The sequence below is a fragment of the Caloenas nicobarica genome, chromosome Z (genome assembly GCF_036013445.1).
Source record: "Caloenas nicobarica isolate bCalNic1 chromosome Z, bCalNic1.hap1, whole genome shotgun sequence".
Lineage (NCBI taxonomy): Eukaryota > Metazoa > Chordata > Aves > Columbiformes > Columbidae > Caloenas > Caloenas nicobarica.
Genome location: NC_088284.1, coordinates 23577318 through 23597985, shown reverse-complemented (window position 1 = coordinate 23597985; position 20668 = coordinate 23577318). Strand labels below are relative to the sequence as shown.

Sequence of the window (20668 nt, the reverse complement as noted above, 5' to 3'; positions counted from 1 at the left end):
GACAGGATAAAATTATCTCTAGAGCACCCTTTTAAACTAAATTTCCCTGTAGCTTTAGGAGTGCAAAAACTTGTATTAACACAAAAAAAAAAAAAATCCAAGGTGTCTCATGGCCATGGACACACACCGCAAACTGTCTTCAGTTCCTCCAGCTGAAGAGAACAGTGTCCTACATCCTCTCCTTTTGTTCTCGCTTCACTGCATTGCCATGATCTGATCAGATCTTCACAGCCTGCTTAAGGCAGGCTAGAGTAAATACCTCTTGGGTCATAACAAGCAGTTGGAGATGGGGTAGAGAGAATAAAATCTTCAAACTAGCAGTCAGATCCACAGAGGAACATAGGCTATGGCTTTACCATTTGTCAGACTATAAATCCACACACTGTGGGTACATGCTCCCCAGGTGGGCTGCTCCACCAAGGGGGAAGAGGTCACCTCATGAATCAACACCAGACTGCAGCCTCTGAAAGAAATCTCAAGCCTCAGCCTGACCAAAGCTTGAAGGAAACATGAAAGCTGCATGAGAGACCCGTGCAGTTATACCATTGACCTGACTATCAGATGGCTATTTATCATTTATTCTGAAGTTAGAAACTGAAACCGCCACAGCAATCAACGTGATCACCTTGTAGAACCAAATAACTAAGAACTAAAGCAAACTTATATGGTATCAGCTTCAAAGAGACAGGATTCATCTTGCACCTCAGCCAATGGAAAATGAATTACTTAAGCCAAGTCACTTCTTACAGACTTTTTTTTTTTATTTTTTAAAAGTCAAAAAGAAAACACATATTGGGATCAACTTCCCTCAGAAGCTCATAGTGAAGATGCTTAAGTCAGGTGACATCAGTCATACCTAGAATGAGTATTCTAAAGAACATGCAAATGAAAAAAATACGTATAGTTCACTATGATTCTTTTTCACTATATTCTTCAATCTTAACAACCTTAGGTGGCATTTTGATCTTCTAACTCACAGAAATAATCTCAGACTACTTACCTCCTCAGGAAGTACAACAGGAGAGAAGAGACAGTGATGAATAAAGAAAAATAATTGACTTTTTATTAGCACTTCAACAGTTACCTGATGCTCCATAGTAAAGCACAGTTTCAAAGATAACACAGGTACCTCTGATGCAATGTAACGGTATAGGGTTTTTTTCCAAATAAGAAGAAAAAATGTGTTACCCCTGCCCCACTGCGTTTTCTTTAAGAAAAGCTAAGTCTTATAATAGCTACTTATAAGCAGAGACATACCGCACTTAGATACTTCAAGTTTGACAAGACAAAAATTAATGCTTTGGGATGTTAAATCCCTTCAAATCCCCTTTTTGCTTAGGTGGGAGGAAGTGAGATAGAAGACTATTTCCTTGTCTTTCACCTTCTCCCTTTCCCACCTATTTTTTGCAGACATAAATGAAAAGTTGAATAAAATGAAATTAAGAGGCCATATATGCTAAATTCAAATACAGCTGCCGCAATGTTTCAAATTAAAATTCAATTACAAGTCTTTTCCTGCAGCATACAACATATTAATGCTTACATGATAATTTTTATTTCAAATTAAAGAGATTTCCAAGAAGGGTCACTTCTTTCACACATCGTTACATTTCTTAATGCATTACCTGTTCAAAATCTGTGTTTTAAGTGATCTTCAGATAAAAACAGAGGTAGCTAAGTAGAAATAGTATGTTTTATGAGGTCTCTATATACGCTATAATAAAAAATGTTTGTTCTAGCAATCAAAATGGATTAATTTCAAGGCTTACTTCGTAATTGTTATCCCCAGATATGAATGCTTTCTAATGGAAGTACAGCTATTTCTATTTACCCTTTGTCACCATGGACAGTTGCTACATCATTATGGAAAAATGATAAATTCATTTTATTGGGCAAAATTTGAGTGCCAGTCAAGTACACTTAATAAAACAAAACAGCAATCTATGTCATAATTTAATTCTTTGCTGAACTTATTATGAGAATTTAACAGTGCTTTTCATTAGATTAGGAAGAAATCAAATAATCAAAACACTGGATTTTAAGTTTGGTATGTTTCTGTGCTATCCAAACAATAGCTTATTTATTTAGAAAAACTCTAATAGACTCCAGCATCTTAAATATGTTCAAAAGTGCCTTTTCCAGCATCACAAAAATGTTAATTAAGAAAGCATCACTAAATTTTAAAGCAGTAAATACAGTTAAAAGTCTAAGTGAACACAAACTGAAACACTGTGGCCCAAATTCTGTGAACAGATCAGGTACGCAAGACTTCTGTTCTGCCTCTGCAGAACTGGACCATATTTTTCCTCAGACACTTAAAAAGACAACAACTGGAAAAGATGGAGAATTTAGCAGCTGCTTAAAACACTTAAGCAGTGCAAGTAATTGTACATTTCCTTGTCAGGCTTGAAGATCACTTGATAGGTCCCTGAAATCCTGTGTTACATTATACATAATGTGAGCACTACAAAAAAGTGGAACTGTATTTTAAAGAAAATTAAGTTTCCTAAAATGTTTCTGATTCACAGCATCCATACAATCCACGAAAGAAACAGAATATTATGTTTAGACTCTCAAATCATGTAAGCATCTATTTGCATCTGCTTGCATCTGTTTGTAATTTTGCTTTAAGTTTTTATGAAATAAATAGTTGTTTTGTCCATATTGGCTAAAGAACAGCTTTGATAAGAGAGAATACAATTTTGGCACAGTATTTTTTAGTGAATGTCTATGACAGAAGTACAGGAAGAAGAAGCCAATAACTACTTAAAGATGAACAGGAGCTGTTAGTGTCTGCTTCTAACAGCTCCATGCTAACCTTAAAAAGCACATTTTTGTTCTTTAATGCATTGCCTCATGGGAGATTTAGTTTCAAGGGCTAATGTGTCCATCTTTTCACAAAAGCCTACATTCCTTGATTGAACTACATCTCCTAGGAGTCAATGCAGTCTTCTCCAAATGCTGGCTGCATTATGACAGTAAGAGACTCTTCTAACTCTTGTTTTCCATGACCTCCATCACAAAACTGTAGTCACAATCACGAGTGGAATATAAATCAGTATTTAGCTCTGATACGATTCCCTGACTTTGGCCTGCAGGGCATCACAAGTCTTCTTCGCATCTCCCAACAACATGGCAGTATTGGGTTTGTAGAAGATGGGATTGTCCACCGCAGCATAACCAACTCCCAAAGATCTCTTCATTACAATGACCTGCACGTAAAGAGTTCACGATTGAAACAGCAAAAAGCAACTACCACCTCCCCTCAAACAAAGAAAACACAAAACCAACCTCCACACATACAAGGAGAAGAGAAATCCCTGGCCAAAACAGGGTGTTCACTGCTACGAAACCGTATCTCAAATTTTAATATAGCAAACAAATTCATATCTGGATCAGTTTCAGAAACATTTTATTGTTAAACACAATATTACATGTCAGATGAAGAGACTATGACACTACACACGCACATGCTTTTACTTTATTCCATGTAATAAAGTCAAAGCAAGATGGGCACTGATGATTATAACAGAAGCTTTTTGAGGCTTTATTTTTGAACTATTTTAAGAACCCTGATAGCAACACAATTCAGATGAATGTTCACATCAACAGTTGGTGCAATGTTCTCTGGTACTTCTCTAGACTATCACTCTGTATTACTTCATGCATGGGATTAAAAAAAAAATCTTGAAATAAATTTCTGCCAGTTTTAGCTATTAAATGTCAAATTAGTTAACCATGGCACCTTTAGCAGAGAAACTACGAAGCTTTATCAACCTTAACCATGTTCATTTCTCAAATTGCAACACATAGCTCCACACAAAACACTGATAAATGTATGTGCCTACGGCCCTGAGTACTTGAGTGGCTAATGCACAAAATTGCTGAGGCTAGACTGGGTTCCGAACAAGAGATCAAAGATGTCACATCAAGGAAACTCAAGTATACATACTATAGATCAGACGATGTTGCTTTCAAAGTGTAAAACCAGTGAAGTAACTGAACTGTCAGTTCAATCTGGACAGACTAAGCTCTGTATACTCAACCTAGCGACTCACTGTTTGGTTTGGGGGGGGATTGTTTGCTTTTTTTGTTTGTTTGTTTTTTCATTTAAGCATATAATTAATTTTTGTTATTTCCACTTCAATATTAAAGTTGTCAATCAAATTTCCTATAAACTTAAAAAAGCAGGTATTTGTACAGAAATGCTTCAGGGCTGCAGATGTGAGCATTTATTCTAATCACATTTTTCAGTAGAATCACTTTCATCAGTCTTTTCTACTGCAGTCATCACTAGTCTCACTAAAGCACTTGTTGCTGACTATAAAATCATGAAGAGTGCATCACAGTTGCAAAGTACTGATTGTTTTGTTGGACAACTTGCAGAAAAGCTTCTCATGGAAACCAGAGAAGTAGGAGAATCTTGTTAGTTTATGCTATAAACTATGTTTTTAAAAGCATGCCACCCAACGTAGGTGCTAAGACTACTCTATTAATCTCACCTGTTTGGACTTCCAGACCTCAAGAACTGGCATTCCAGCTATGATAGAGTTCGGATCTTCCTGAGCTGCTGAATTAACTGTATCATTCGCACCAATTACAAGGACCAAGTCAGTTTCTGCAGCAAGACAAAGAAAATAAAACTGATGAAAAATTATCTGAAACTTGAACACTGAGGCTGGTGCTCATTTTTGTGTTAAATCTGGTTTTCAGAGGAAAGAATCCTTTATGCTAAGCACTCTACAAACATTTGAGGCCTTCATTCACAAATATTTTACAAACTTATCAGGCAAGTTATAGGTGAGAGACAAAGTGTGCTACAATCTACCTCCAGCAAACTGCAGGTATCCCCAACCCCATTCCAAGGGACCCTTTAGACCACTGTGCCACAAAAAATTAAATCCTTTGATACTTAAATGTGGTTTCACACACACATAGTATCACTTGCAAATTTCTTTGTGCCTGGCATTTGCTTCGAATATTCTTTCCAAAAACCTTTTACTAGCAACTTTCTGATTTTTAAATAAAGATGTAAGAAAGCAAAAAGTTGACTGTACAATACTATAGTGGTTTGCAAGACATGACAGGGTCAAGTTATCCGCAGCACCTGACCTAAAGAATCAACAGTGGTTTTCCTGTACAGAGCAGTAACAGTGATACAAAAGACACAGCATTTGTCATTCATTTCACACTTATAAGGAACTGAAAATAAAACAAAAAACAAACACACACCACAAAAACCCTGTTCTTTCTTAATTCTGGAGGAAACAAGTTTCAGAGGCCTATTTAACCTCCCTTCAATATCTATTCTTTTCTATACTCCTGCATTCAATATTTCCCTTTGCTTTACCTGTCTGTACTCTCTGCTTCTCAGTTTTCTGCTTCTGAGTCAGGCTATTTCTTGTATTCCTCTGTGCTTACTTGCTATCGGCTGGGAGAGCACTCAGGTTGCAAGTGAAAGACTTCTGCTTCTCTACAGTGGTATCGCAACAGGTGCAAAAAGAAACTGAATACAATGGCCTGAGATTTTCTATTTTTTAAATCCTTGTGCGATATAAAACCAGAACCAAATAAAAACTTAGAGGATCAAATCCAATCTACTGGAAAGTTATAGCTCACATGCTAACCTGGGAAGTCTTCATTGATCTCATCCATTTCCAGTACAATATCATAGGGAACACCAGCTTCTGCTAGGAGTACGTTCAGCTGACCAGGCATACGGCCAGCCACAGGGTGAATACCAAACCTAACAGGAAAGAAAGTTCAACCACATTAATAAGTACAGGTCACTCTGTTCTATACAGTGAAATTGCCACTCGTGACCTACAAGGCTGAGAAGTTCTTAAGTATAAGCACACGTGAATTAATTAAATGAAATGGTTAAACTTTAACAATATCATAATTACTTTTCCAGCGTTGCAAGGAACAAGGCCCATAGATTTGACTCTTCACCTGGACAGCAGCTGCTCCTTTTCTGCAAACTTAAAAGTATGACTGACACAACTGGTATGCAAAAGAATATGATCACTTCCCAGTAAAACTAAGGAAGCTAGGAATACATTTTCAATCCTTCCACCACAAGAAGACTTTCAGAAAGTTGTTGCACCCGCAAAGTGGCTTTGGAGAGCCTGCTGGACACTTCTAGTGACAGCACAGAAGGTACTCATGGCCAGAAGTGCCTGGGAACACACCACCACAAGATGGACCAACAGAGTAGATTTTCCACCAAGCAATAGCTTATACCAAGAAGCTTTTCTTAAATTACTTCTGAAAGTAATAGGAGTATTTTACCATTTTTTCAGCCTGAACAACATCACACACAGCAAGCATTCATGTCCACCTTTGTTTTTTGTTTTGTTTTGGTTTTTTATGAATAAGCCTTTTCATTGCAAAACCACCCCCCACATTAATATGCTCTGCAGGTCCTGCACATCATTTAAAAGTGAAAGCACCACAGAGTAAATGAACCGGCCACAATATAACACTCTTTATGAAAGGGCCAAAAGACTGCAGCCTTCCTAAAGCAAATCCACTCCTAGACCTAGAAATGTCCTTGGCAAATGACCTCATTGGTTCAGGTATCTCTAGACTATGCACGGTTATCACAGTCTAATGCTTCAAGAGAAAAATTAAGAGGTACTCTACTTCAAGCACAAAACAATGCTTTGCTGACTTAGGTTAACATGCCCCTTTTGTCTCATGTTCAATCTTAGGAGGAAAAAAAAAAAGGGGGAGGAGGGAGTGAGAAGGTGGAGAGTTAAGCAGCTGTACCAGCTTAACCATAAAAATTTAAGAAATGCTTTCAGAACAGCTCAAACCCAACTTACAGAAAATGCACTGCTTATGAGTTACTAAAACTTCAGGCAAACACACAGGGTGGCAGTGGGAGCTGTTAAGGTACACAGGCAGTTCTGCAAGAGTAAAAACCTTACAAAATTCAGAATGGAGATGTTAAACAGGTTTAGCTGCAACTCCCAAAGACTTATTTTGGACAGAAAAACATCTAATTCTTGTGGGCAGATGGTACTCTTCTGCTCAACTACTGGGCCTGAATAAACTAAGTGTGCCAATGTCTGTCTTGTGCTTTTTTTGTCTTTCAAGCTCTGGAGTGACCACCAAATGTAATGCTGACTAAAGCACAGCAGAAATGCCTCAGGTGAATGGTGTATATATAGTTAAAGTGTTTAATAAGGAAGCCTACATGTACTTTGGAAGAGACAGAAAATACCCAGAAGAAAACTGTAAATTCTTGGGTTTCTGAACAGAAATTTCTGAGCAGAAACCCAAGTGAGTCAAGAAAGCAATAAAAACAATTCAGGCTTCTTCAGAAAGGAGGGAAAGACTGATAAATCAACTTGACATGACAGACAGAGTACCACATATTTCAATTTTCTACTCTGCTGCGATGGAAGTGGCTAACACTGATGGTCCACAAGTCACAGTCCAATCAAAACACAGATCACTTGTGAATTTAACAGTGTATAAGTACATCCTTAAAAGGGCAACTAAGCGCTCCATCAGCAAGACAACATTAAGACAATGCAAAGATGAGACAATTGGAACTCCAGCAACAAAATTAAGGACATATGATTAATCCACATAATACCAGATACACTACAATTTTAAGCTCTTGGTCAAACAGCAGGACAAAAGCTAGCTTTAAAAGGAACGCTTTTAAAGAAACTAAGAAAATAAATTGTATTCATCTAGTAAACATTTTGGATCCTGTTGCAAAGGATAATACCTTGAATCAGAAAAAAGGAGAGCAAATACACACAACAAAATATTAACAGCTTATATTTCACACCACTCGCTCAGTAATATAAGCCATGTGTAGTAGTGCAGCTAGTGCTGAAGTGTACCAAATTCAATCACTTACAGTACAGTAGAACTCTTATTCTGAAGTACACTTGAGAAAACCCATCACTCCTCTGGCAGTGAAAATAGATTTTCCAACAAAATTCTCTTTTGTTTCTAATAAAATTATTTGAGCATCTTTGTGACCAAAGCTGCTTTGGCAATACACAAAACAAAATACTCATGAGGTTTCTATTAAATACTATATACACATACGATCTTATTTCAAGGGCTGGAAAGCCAAAATTGAAGCTGCCAAAAGAATGAATTTCACCTTTGACTTCATCATTGCTGGCAAGATGCAAAGAAAGAAGAAAAGAAAGGGACAAATGATCTTCATTCAGGAAGAGTTATGGCATGAACGATCGGTAGTTAGACTTCTGACAGACTGTGTGAAACCACATACTGCGTATTCACCAAGTTTGAGAAAGCTGCTCATACAAAAGCTTTTTGGACAAATATTGAAGTCTGCTTTTAAGAGCCTGTTAACCAAATATCACAGTAGCCTGCCAGTACCTCTTGAAACTAGATGTGCAAGTGTGTCAAAAAGAATCATTAGAAATGTGTGCTTCTCTAAGGCTTGCATTATTTCACCAGGTAAGATCTACACATATCTGGAGTGAAATTAGCCTGTCCAACAGACAGCAGAATTCAAGTAAGCATGAAAAAGAGATAGCTAAAATCCTTGATGGCTCACAACATGTCTAATAAAAGCTATGTATCTTGCTCCTGACCCACAACAGCAGTTCTTCAATGCTATGTGCATTATCACAGAAACATTGTCACGTATGCTCTCCCAGATGTTCAAAATACAAACCTCATTCACATTCAAAAATTCAAACACAAATTATTTTAAAACAGAGACATGTTTTATTGTAAAAATGCTTTAAAGTGAAAAATTGACAAGTTTCTTTGATATGCTTTTAATACCAGTTATGCAAGAACTCCCTTAAGTTGGTTGATTTGTTTTTAAATCAAGCATAACTCTCACTTTTTCTGAATTTCTGTTTATATGACATTAAGTTTTAAGTCTCCGTATACTGTACCCATAACAAAGATTCATAATCATACTGTGTCTGACTTGAAACATTATTCTGGTAGTTCACTGAAACACAGAATTCAGCAGGAAATTCTTCTCCTGACCTTGACCATGTAACATGGAGCTTATCACCTCCAGTTGTCAGATACACTGAAGGGAGCATACACCTCCTTGCTACTAACACTTCACACCTAAACAGCATGAGTACCAGGCCACAATATTCAGCCCTTTTAATCAATCTCTTTCAGACACTTTTTAGCTTTAGAAAGGCAACACAGCACCCTGCAAAATGAGTTCATACTTTAAACCTTTTTTTTGCAATACAAAGAGAGCAACACTTTCTTTTAAATTTAGACTAAACATCTAAAACTCCTGACATACGCATCATATCTAGGACAGCACTTTCAGCACAGAAAGCACTTAAATTCAGGGGGTGGGAGGGGAAGTTACTTAAAGTAGTATGAAGTTAATCATAGTAGTATGAAAAAGACAACTATTGCATGAAAACTTACTGAAAAATCCCAGAATGGAAATTGCTTTTTATACAGTTCATAAAGTCAGCATCTATCTTCATTACAACTGGCTAGATAACATTCTTGTAATCAATACTGAAACAGCTAGCACCTACCTAACCCAATGCAGAAGTGTTTCAAGATCACTTCATCCATGTAAAGATAGGATTCCTGTCATCATGCCAAAGCTGGACAGAGTGATGTAAGTAAGTAACATCTGGCCGGTGCCTAATTTAGCTTTCTCAACACTTTAGAGGCTGTATACACAGAGAACAATTTGCCCCAGGGTTTTGCCTCACCTCCTCTTCCCTCTGCTCCATTCACTTTATTCATGTTTTCACACTTCTCCACCTCTGTTTCCAGTACAATCTGTTATTCAATGTAACAAGAGAGAAAGAAAATTTAAAAAACACCACCACCTAGATGAACTGAGAAGTGCATCATTCAGATATTCCACAGCTTGAATCCTACCATATAACAACAGCTGCAAGCACAGCATGACTTGTATCACAGTATAGTGTTCCCATCACATTTACAGATGACTATGTAGATTACCAGAATCAACGCACACAGCTAGCTCAGCTAGTTTAGGCCTGGTGTCATGCCAGAGGCAAAAGCATGCGCCCAGAAAGAGTACTTCAGCATGGACTAAGCTCAGTGGCTCTGCTGGAGTCAGGCCAGCTAAATTTAAAATGAATTAAATTAGTTAAATTAAGCATACTTAAGTGAGGGTTGGTACTGGTTCCCTATTTCCAACCACTATGGTTCATCACAGCAGGGACAACATCCAAATACACAGCGTAGACATTAGCTCAATGCAATAACCCTCTGAAGAACCCAATTGCAGGGAAGAAGAGCCTGCCTGCATCCACAAAGCCTCATGACTGACCTAGTAAGGTCACCCAGAGCTGAGCTGACCCATATGGAACCCATGGCATACCTACGATACAACCCCGGAAGTGTAAAGCTGTACCTGATCAGCAAGGATTCAGCTACAGCACCGTTTGCTCGTTCTCTCTAGCTACACCAATACAGATCTTGAGCTAACAGATCTGTTGGACCTCATTTGTCCCTTCATGTGCAGCATTAATAATTCAGAACACACCCAGTTAATTTGACCATAAGAAACAAACTGAGAACTCGCATACATGTACACACTTGGTGTCCTCCTAGTAAGCATACACCAGCTTCCTAGAAACTTGCACCAACAAACATTATTCTTATGCTGCCATTCAGCAGTGACAGTAATTTCCGTCTTATGCACACTTGAGCTATCCAGTGTCAATACTGGTTGGGACAGCATCTTAACACCTCATCCTTTAAAATTCTTCCAGATTTTCTTGTAGACCAACAAATAATGACTGTAAATTCATATAATAAAACTGATTAACTTCAGTTGTTCAATTAATTTGTAGATAAATGTGCAAGTGGTACCCATCCACATGTTCTGTTACTCACAAGCAATTAGAACAATGGAGAAAACAACAGAACCCTAAACACATTTGGCTAGAACTCAGCCACAGAGGTAAAAATCAATATCATAAAATGTGGATCCAACACTAAATCCATGCTATCACATTTTCAAAAGTATAAGAAACCCATGTTTCTGTGTGCTGAAAAGTAATTAGATTATCCAGCATGAGAAGACAGAAAACTAAGTCCTTCAAGACATCCACCTATAAAAATTAAGTAAAAAAAAAAAAAAAAAACAACAAAAACAAACCACTAACATATTGGCAACTAATTTGAAAGCCTGTTAAACAGGTAATCTGCTTTTCTCTTAACTATGAGAGTTACCAGAAAGCCACCATATTTAATTATTAGTTAGATTTAGAAAGTCTATACAAAGCACAATTTTAAGAGTCCTTTCACCCTGCAATACATTTTTCTTCTCAAGAATTTCTTACTATGCAGGTAAACAAAACATATTGATAGAAAAAGTCATACTGTGGCAAAAGCTAAGACAGACATGGGCAGTATCAATTACCCATACACATGTAAGAATGTATACAGTTTTTAACTATACTATACTACAGAATAATTCTATATCTATATATAGAATTACTATACAATCTAATTTAATTATATGGAAGACATCGGAATTTCACAACTGGAGGCCTACAAACAACACAGCATGTAGCTGAAGAACTTTGGTAAGGTGGGAACTTTCAACAATTTACTCACTTGTAACTTTGCAGAAATATGGCACCAGTTGTAGAACAGGCATTTCCTCTCCAAGGCCAAAGGATTCTGCAGGATTTAGTCTATGAAAAGTTTTGGGTTTTTTATCCATCCATAGGAAGGGAAAACTATAGTGAAGGCTCAGCAATATCCAGCTTTCTGTGTGATCCTACTAACACATTAAAGATGTGATCTGCTGCAAGACCATCTCAACTGAGTGATGACGTTAGCTATGCAATTTAATAACTAAAACAGTCTGAAGTTTCCATACTCTCCCGTATTTCCGAATTTAAACCCTAGTCAAAGGTTATGCATCATGTTATATAATCTGTGCTCTTCACTGAGAACGTTATGGCTATAGGCAAATTAAATGAAAACAACCGCTCCTCTGGATCAATTGTGAGCGATGAACCAAAAAAAGACCATATGACAGACGCAATTTTTCTTGGCATGGTATTGGCACTGCAAGTTGATGACAATCATATGTCCATGTTGGCATGCCTCCACAGCGGATGTGTGAGTGTCACTACATCTGGATGGTGAGCGCACCAGGGTCCCGAGGCACTCCAGGCCTACCGAAACCAGAGGGACAGCAGCTGCACTCAATGAACACCATGGGAGCTCCACAGAGTGATGAAAGGCCTGAATTACCACAAACTGTAAATACAGATTTATTTCATTAAAACACTAGGTAATCACTGCAGTGATCCCTTCCTGAAATTGACTCATTTCAAGTATAAAACAGTTATTTCAAGGACACATCCATGTTTCTGCCCTGAAAAGCCAACATAAAAAGGCAAAACCAACAAATTTTTATTTCACCAACGTTGATAAAATATAAAGCTTGCCCCCAGAGAAGCACTGAAAGGAGAGCCAGAAGCTCATGACATTCTCATTATATGAGCCAAGAAAGATTCTTTTGTTGCACAACTAACAGGTCTTCAAAGTTTCTAATGCAATTAGGACACGCACAGAGTTTTTGCTGAACATAGAGAAATAAAGTGTGAAGAGAACTGTTAGAGGAAGCAGATACACCAGTACATGTCCTCGTTTCTTACATATGCATGAAAAAGACATCTATAAAGTAATTTTATATGCAAAATTGCAGTATTCTGGGTAAACACCAACATGTAATTGCTGCTAAACCTACAACAACCATGCTGTTATCTATCACAATACATGCTGTAAAACACTACAAAAACTTATGTAACTTTTCAATAAGTTTGGAAAAATAGTGGAAGAAGAAAAACAAAACCAAAAAACACTAATTGCTAGAGTACTGATTCCAAAGGAAAGTCACCATCTAATTGAAATAAGCACATGGCAATCAGAGAATGGGACTGGCTAGCCAGCATCTGTCCAAATACCTACTTTCAAATGAAAACCAAGACTTGACTAATTTTAAAATATTAAGTTACCATAAGTAGAAAACAGTTTTGCAAACAATCAGCAAGGGAGGCATGATGTTAGCATTCTAGTACTTTCAACATCTATAAGGTCTATGGAAAACTGAATAAAGGAAGGACTTGAGGCACCTAAGAATTATCTCTGCTTTTTGGAGCAGCACTCCAGCAGCATAAAGCCATGGGACTGGTCACATGCACTCCAATAATCTTTCCTTGCAGCACCCAAAAGACTCTAATAGCACTCTTGCTTCCAATAGCAAAAACTTACAGGAACCCAGCAGGAGTAGGTTTAAGTTGCTTAATGGATTGGAATATCTGTCACAAGAGGAGAGGCTGAGAGCTGGGATTGTTCGGCCGGCAGAACAGAAGGCTCAAGGGCATCTTATCAATGTGTATAAATACTGATGGAGGGGAGTAAAGAAGACAAAGCCAAGTTCTTCCCAGCAGTATGCAGTGAAAAGGCAAGAGGCAACGGTCACAAATTGAAATACAGGAAAAACCTGGTTTACTCTAAGGGTGACTGAACATTGGAACGGATTGCCCAGACAGGCTGTCAAGTTGTCATCTCTGGAGACTAAATTTTCAAACCCCAACTGGACAAGATCCTAAGCAACCTGCTCCAGTTGACTCTGTGGTTTGAGCAAGAGGTCTCAACTATTCCCACTGCACGCCTTTAACTATTACCCAAGGAGATGTGCCCAATTCCTTAGGAAATTAGGACTTAAAAAAAAATATTAAAGCTATTTTAGCCTAGTAAATAGTTCCTCTTAATGCAGGTTTCTGTAAGAGGCTATATAAGCACTTAAGTTAGGCCTGTGCTCTCTCCCCATGAACTACAAGCACAAAGAAAAACTATTCTCCTTGCAATGAAGTCAGGTGTTGTGATTACTCCTCACAATAACTTATTTCCACAAAGTGGATGTTTTCATGACCTCTCCAACCTACACCTTCAGAAAAGTCTGTTAACTATTCTCTTGAATGCAATACAAAAAGCTACATTAAAGTTTTATTTTACAAAAAACTCCCCTGCTTGTTTCGTAGAAAAATATTATGATATCCAAAGGCAGAGTGTATGTATTTAAAGGAGCTAAAACTTACCCTTCAAAAAAAATTTTATTGCTACAATAAAGAAATATTAAATTTTAAAGCCATTCTTTTTAACTGAACTTCGGCATGACATCAAACAAAACCAAAACAAGAAAACAACAAAAAACTTTTCTCCAGCTGCTGAGGCTACTTCCAAAAAACCCAAGAAGAGTGTAAGGGAATAAAGGATCTTTTACACTAAGGCATGAAACTTCTAGATATTCAGCTACAGGTTAGTAAGACTAGAAAATCCTTCCAGCTAGTACCTCTGAGAAAGAGACCAGCATAATAACAACTGCTGGAAAAAAAAAAAAAATTAAACCTAAAAAAAATACTTGCAAGGGGATTTTAATGAAATGGAGGGAAAAAAAAAAAACACCACCACATCAAAACCCTGTAATACTTCTCACCAAGGAAAATACTCACCTGACATTTTTCCCTTGTTCTCTTAACATCTTCACCAGATCAGCTATGGGGTACTGGGCTTTTGCTGCACACAAACCATAACCTGAAAGAATTTCCAAACTTTAAGCTCCTTTTCTGTTTCAGTACATATAGAATAGTTACAGACAATAAGTATACCTTCCACACAAACAGAAGTTCTTATAATTAAAAAACAACAACAACAAAAACATATATATACATACACACACATATATCAGATAATCATATTGTCTCAGCCTGACCACTTTAACTAATCTCCTAACCACTAACGGTGTAGTGGTGTCTGGCCAAACTACACGTGTAACTTAGTTCAGCTTCAAAATAAATACGTGTTCCTTTACCAGAGAAGGGCATTTCAGACAGGTATACTGAAAAAAATGAAGAGGCTACTATCAGGTTATTTTACCACCATGATCCTCAACAAAATTTTGTATTTGCATAATGCAAATCCGGTAGTTGAATATCGCCTTTAGCAGCAAATAATTTTTTCAGTGCTTCTGTTTTAATTAATTCATCAGAGCAGTAATGCCCAGGAAGAACATGGAGGGCACAGATTATTAACAGTGTCCTCAAGGTTTGACCACAGGAATGAGAGGCAAATTCCGTTAAATTGGTTGCAAACTTTGTTGCAAACAAAGGTAACTTCCCAAAATAGAACCCTACCTTACCGATGTTTTCATTTAAGCTGAAACAAATTGAAAGACAACTCTGTTTTTTAGCACTCTTCCCATTCCAATGTGAAAATAATCTTAAATTGTGCCACGCAGTTGATGGAAAACAAGTCTGGAGCTATTCCCTACCTGACCTCTCCTAACAGGGTTGAACCATATGTGCCTAGAGCGAACATAATAGAATCATAGAATCATTTAGGTTGGAAAAGACCTTTAAGATCATCAAGTCCAACTGTTAACCTAACACTGCCAAGTCCACCTCTAAACCATGTCCCTAAGAACCTCACCAGTAGGTCTTTTAAACACCTCCAGGGATGGCGAGTCCACCACTTCCCTGGGTAGCCTGCTCCAATGCCTGACAACCCTTTCCATGAAGAAAATTCTTCTTAATATCAAATCTAAACCTCCCCTGGCACAACTTCAGGCCATTTCCTGGCATCCTATTGCTTGGTACTTGGGAGAAGCGACCAGCACCCTCCATGCTACAATCTCCTTTCAGGTAGTTGTAGACAGCGATAAGATCTCCTCTCAGCCTCCTTTTCTCCAGTCTAAACAGCCCCAGTTCCCTCAGCTGCTCCTCATCAGACTTGTGCTCCAGGCCCCTCACCAGCTCCACACAAGTGAGGATTTCGGTTTTCAGGGCTTTTTGTACTTTATAATTCCAGTATTTATTGTATACTAATTAAGTTTTATATGTTTTTCTGCCTTTTTTTTTAAATAAAACAGTGCAGGACTGAGCAAGTAGATGACAAGCATAAACAAAATCCTCTCAGTAACTTAATAGACATTTTGTTATTTGTACCACTGGTACTGTGGTAGTGCTTAGAAACTCACACCACAACAGCTGTACACAAAATTAACTGTAAACATAATTTATAAGAGACAATCTTTGTCCTGAAGAACTGAAAATCTAAATAAATAGAACCAAGTTTGAAGAGACACACACAAGGAAAAATAAAGTGGCATACACATCTCTACACAGAGGAATGCTGACTAACCTGGAAACAAAAATAGATCCCACAGACGCAGTCAACATTTCACATAATGCTGTTATGTTTCAACTGCAAGACAGGCTACATTTTTTGTTTGGTTTGTTGGGGTTTTTTTGGTTGTTGTGTTTTACTAACACATTCTCTGAACATCTTGCTGTATGAGTCAAGAGTGTCTTACCCGGAGTAATAATAATACTATTGGCTTCCTTTATCATTTCAATTGCATTGTCCACATTGATTTCTGTGTGGGTTCCAGTGATTTCCATGGGCTTCCCACCAGCTGTTGATGTGGTGCCATAGCCGCCTAGAATCACATTTGCAAGGGAACGGTTCATAGCCTGAAAGACAAGACATTTTTGAAATCCAAAAATAAAAGATAGATGTCCACAAAGAAAACTTCAGAAAATATTAAAGCCTTCCTGACAACAGTCCTTATCTGCTGGTTTTGCCTGCTTACAACTCAAAATTTCTTAAAATTGGCTCCTTAAAACAGACTCAGATTGACAACAATAGCCAAACATCAGCTTCTAACGCATTATATTACACATGTATGAGAAAGCATCAGCATTTCCCCAACATGAAGAACAAAACAACACAAACAGCAAATACTGATCTCTTTTCGTTCTTAAAAGGGGGGATAGAAAAGAATTTGTATTTGATGACAGAATTTTTTTAACATGCATATATATGTGTGTGTATATATATACACATACACAATTTTTGCAAGGTGTTTTCTCAAATTCTTGAAAAATTCAACACATAAGCACAGAACTACTATATGATGACACAGAAACCACGTAGCTCTTACAGGTAGTACAGAAGCAAAGCTCCGACAGCATCAAGACAGGAAAAAAACACAACAAATCTAAGTAACCACACAAAATTAAAGAAATGCTAACTCAAAACAAATTATAATGAACGAAAGGGGGCCATTAACTTACTGGCTGAGCACCAAAGGGGAACAAGAGATCTGAAACTAGGAGCTTTAAGAGGAGAACGCATCCTGAAAATTCAGCTCTGTAGATACACAGCCAGGAAAAGCCACTGGCTAAATGCTTTCACTGGCATGTCTCCTTGTGAGTGTGGTCCCAAAGCATTATCTGAAAGCAGGCAAAACTTGTAACTGCAGTAAACAAAACTTTAGAAGCAGAAAAGGAACAGGATAAATTGCTTCTTTAATTAAACATGTGTGTCATACATCTGCTGTGCTAGCTCAGAAACCACAGCAAAATTTAAGAATAGATCTGGAGAGGCACACATACAAGTGAGAGGAAACACCCACACGAAAGTATGAGTCCAAGTGTTCATTTTCCACTGACATTTTAAATCTTCCAACTCCATGGGTTTTTTGCTACAGCCTAAGATATGCCATTCTGTGAAATGCATCATCTAGCAACCAAGCACAATGAAGATGTTAAAAGAGCTCTTGTTTATCCCAAAAAATCATCACTGTTTCAGACACTGTAAGGAAGGCACACAAATGCACTGAAATCAGCATCTTTCTACTGTCTGCAGTGGGCTGTAGTTCATATCCTCTAAGAACACACTGCCTTTCACAGGAATCACAATATTAAACCTTCAAACAGGAAAAGAGATCACTTAGTATCTTACAGAAGTTAAGCATCAGGTAACACAACCCAGACAGAAAAATGCCCTTTTCACATGCCGTACATGCTAAACTTACAAGCAGCAAAGCACTTTCTACACATACTGAAACCAAAAGACAGTACTAAGACCAGGCCAAGGGAAAAAGTTCAAATATTATTAGAAATCTGAGAATCCACACAAAGCAAGCATGAGATCAAAGCACCTCTACCTGGCTCTGCACCAGAGAGACGAGGAAAGTCTGGCAAAAAAAGGGGCTGACACGGAAGGCTTCGAAACAAGCCAAGACCTCATCAAGCAACAAGTAACCAATATAGCTAAGGTCTACTCAGCACAAAAACAGTGTGGAAACTCTTCTATAGCCTCCTTCACCTTCTGTACCACCACAGACCAAAAGCATATATGAATAAAGTACATGCTTCACCATTTACAGTTAATCCAGCTACCAGGAAAAAGCTCTTTCTGCTATGTGTACACAGGTGACACTGGCCAGGAGCTCACAGCCCAGGGAAAACCGAACCCTTGATCCCTGAGAACTCCAAGTCCTTCCACTGTGCCCACAGAAACTGCGCACCTAGTACAGGTGATGGGCCAGCATACCACTTGCAAGACTAACACAATTTGTCCCTTCTCTTGCTCTGTTTCATCACCCCAATTAATGGTTACTCTTCAGCCTGAAGCGTTTTTGCCATCTGCGCACATAATGATTCTAATACTACAGCTGCAATCACTAAGTATTCACTCTGGAAAAAAGAAAAAAAGAGAAAAGGACATGCTAATACAATCAAGTGTTCTGAAGACACATTGTGTTAAGTGTTTTAAAAAAGTCACAGTTCACAGGATTAGTGAGGAGTAGACGTCTTCGCTTTTTTGAAGTTAAATTATTTGCCCTTAACTCACCCTACTAACAGGCACACAAGAAGAACGGGTGAAAAATCAAGCAGATAAAAACTAAGTGATCACCTGAATATGTTGGCCAACTTTATCAACTCAAGTTTGAAGAGATTATCTGGATACGCCTTGGATGACTAAGTACAGTTTTGTCACAAAAAGCAATTGGAAATGTTGCAAAAAGGTTTCAACCATTAAGATGTTTCCACAAACACCTTCTCATCTGTACTTGATAAACCTCAATAACTACACTGCTTTGGATGGAAGTCATATGGGGAGGGGGAAGGGGAACTGTCGCTTCATTAGAACAAGTTGCAACAGCCTAAAGCAGAGTTTATTGAAACTCTTTAGCATTTTTTCTCCTGAAATGATCAAGACAATGATATTAAATCCCCTGATTATAACAAATGCTTTTTAAAGTAATGGTTTCCATTAAAGAAAGTGGAAAAAAAAATGGGCTACAAACAAGTTATTCTGGTTATAGTGCAGAAATTATAAAATATAATTTTAATTTTACTGGCTGATCAACTTTAATTGTCTAAGCTTACATTAAGCAGCACAAGATTTCTAGAACACTACCTCAAAACCTAAACTTCCTCATATTTCAGAAATACATAGAGGAAAGCCACTCTGACACTGCATAACTATTTTGCTAATTACTTCCCCAGGCTTTCTGTTCACTCTGATTCCTCCAACTAGCAGATGCAAGTATCCTAAAACCTTCTGTGAGTGCTGAGAGGAGCTAGCAATAAAATAAATTTTTAAAAAAGGAAGGGGACAGTAAAAGCAAAATGAAGGTATAGAGTGATTATCCCTACTGGTAAATACATACCCAAAAGGTCATATTTTAACCAACGTCTACATTAATTTGATCTTTGAAAGAACATACTTTCCATATCTGCATTGCCTATAAGCATAATCTTTCTACTGACATGGACTAAATTGCTGACTACATGCCGATATATATGTTTATGTATCTATATATAAAAAGATGCTCTATGAGCCACATAATCCGACTTCCTTTTGATAAGGAGACACAAAATGTTAAAGAAATAACAAGATTCTTTAAAATTCATACCCGAGATTGTTCATTTTAACTCATCTCCAGGAAGCTGCACAAAAATACTTCAAGCTTTTCTGAAATTTCTCCTCAAGAGAGATGAAAATAGATGATACCAAACACTCGTAACATGGTAACAACACTATCAGCAGAGACGAAGTAAAAGAAGATAGCTAGAGTTGATCACAGGAAAACATCAGGAGAGGAGAACAGTGACACATATCATACAATAATACAAGAGCAGAAGTGAAACAGATTTACAAGGTTGGCAGCTGTTGCACTGTGAACAGTTTTAAGTCATTACCTCTCCATCTTTGAAAACAAAAAAGAGAGAGACACATGAAAAAAGAGACTTTTTGTACAAATGTTCTAGAGAAAAGGAGACCATTACTAATAATGTGGTACAATTCACACACGAAGTTGACGCTGAAGTTTCCGCTGACAGACATCAGGATGAGCAGCACATTAACGCAAGCCTGCTGCCACCTCGTGGTTCTTTGAAGTTGCTGCTCTGAAGAAAGTAGCACACTTTCCTTCCAGAGAACAAACTTTAAATTACTCTCTAATCGAACCAAACTTTTTTTTTAAAGGAACTCACTACTTAAAAGTATCTCCTGATGATGAATTTTAAATTCAGCTTAAATTTAACAACACTGCAGTGACATGACTAAAAAAAAAAAACCACCACACAGCTGAACACAAGTAACAGGATCTATTTTAAGACTAGATTCAATCCTCAAGTGCCCAAGTCAATGCATAGGCTCAGTTTTGAAGTATGCATCTTCCCAAACAGAAGAGAGATGACTGACATCTAGTCCAACAGCTTCAATCAAGAATTTTCTAGTCTGTAAACCCCTAGTAGTTTGGTCTTCCGATTGCTTATCTTGCTAGCAAACATGCTGAATAAGGTTTTTCACTACTTGA

At 37.7% G+C, this 20668-nt stretch overlaps 1 protein-coding gene across 4 annotated transcripts in view; it reads right to left on the bottom strand.

Moving 5' to 3' along the window:
• Positions 1-1037: 1037 nt before the first annotated feature.
• The window catches only part of NNT (nicotinamide nucleotide transhydrogenase), a 45074-nt gene continuing 25443 nt past the window's right edge, over positions 1038-20668 (bottom strand). For all 4 annotated transcript variants that reach the window (XM_065657137.1, XM_065657140.1, XM_065657139.1 and 1 more), the window contains exons 18-22: positions 16367-16526; positions 14508-14589; positions 5628-5746; positions 4503-4618; positions 1038-3212 (exon numbers count right to left, since the gene is read on the bottom strand). In XM_065657137.1, coding sequence (XP_065513209.1) covers positions 3063-3212; positions 4503-4618; positions 5628-5746; positions 14508-14589; positions 16367-16526 — 627 coding nt within the window. In that variant the 3' untranslated portion in view covers positions 1038-3062. The remainder of the gene's footprint in view (positions 3213-4502; positions 4619-5627; positions 5747-14507; positions 14590-16366; positions 16527-20668) is intronic.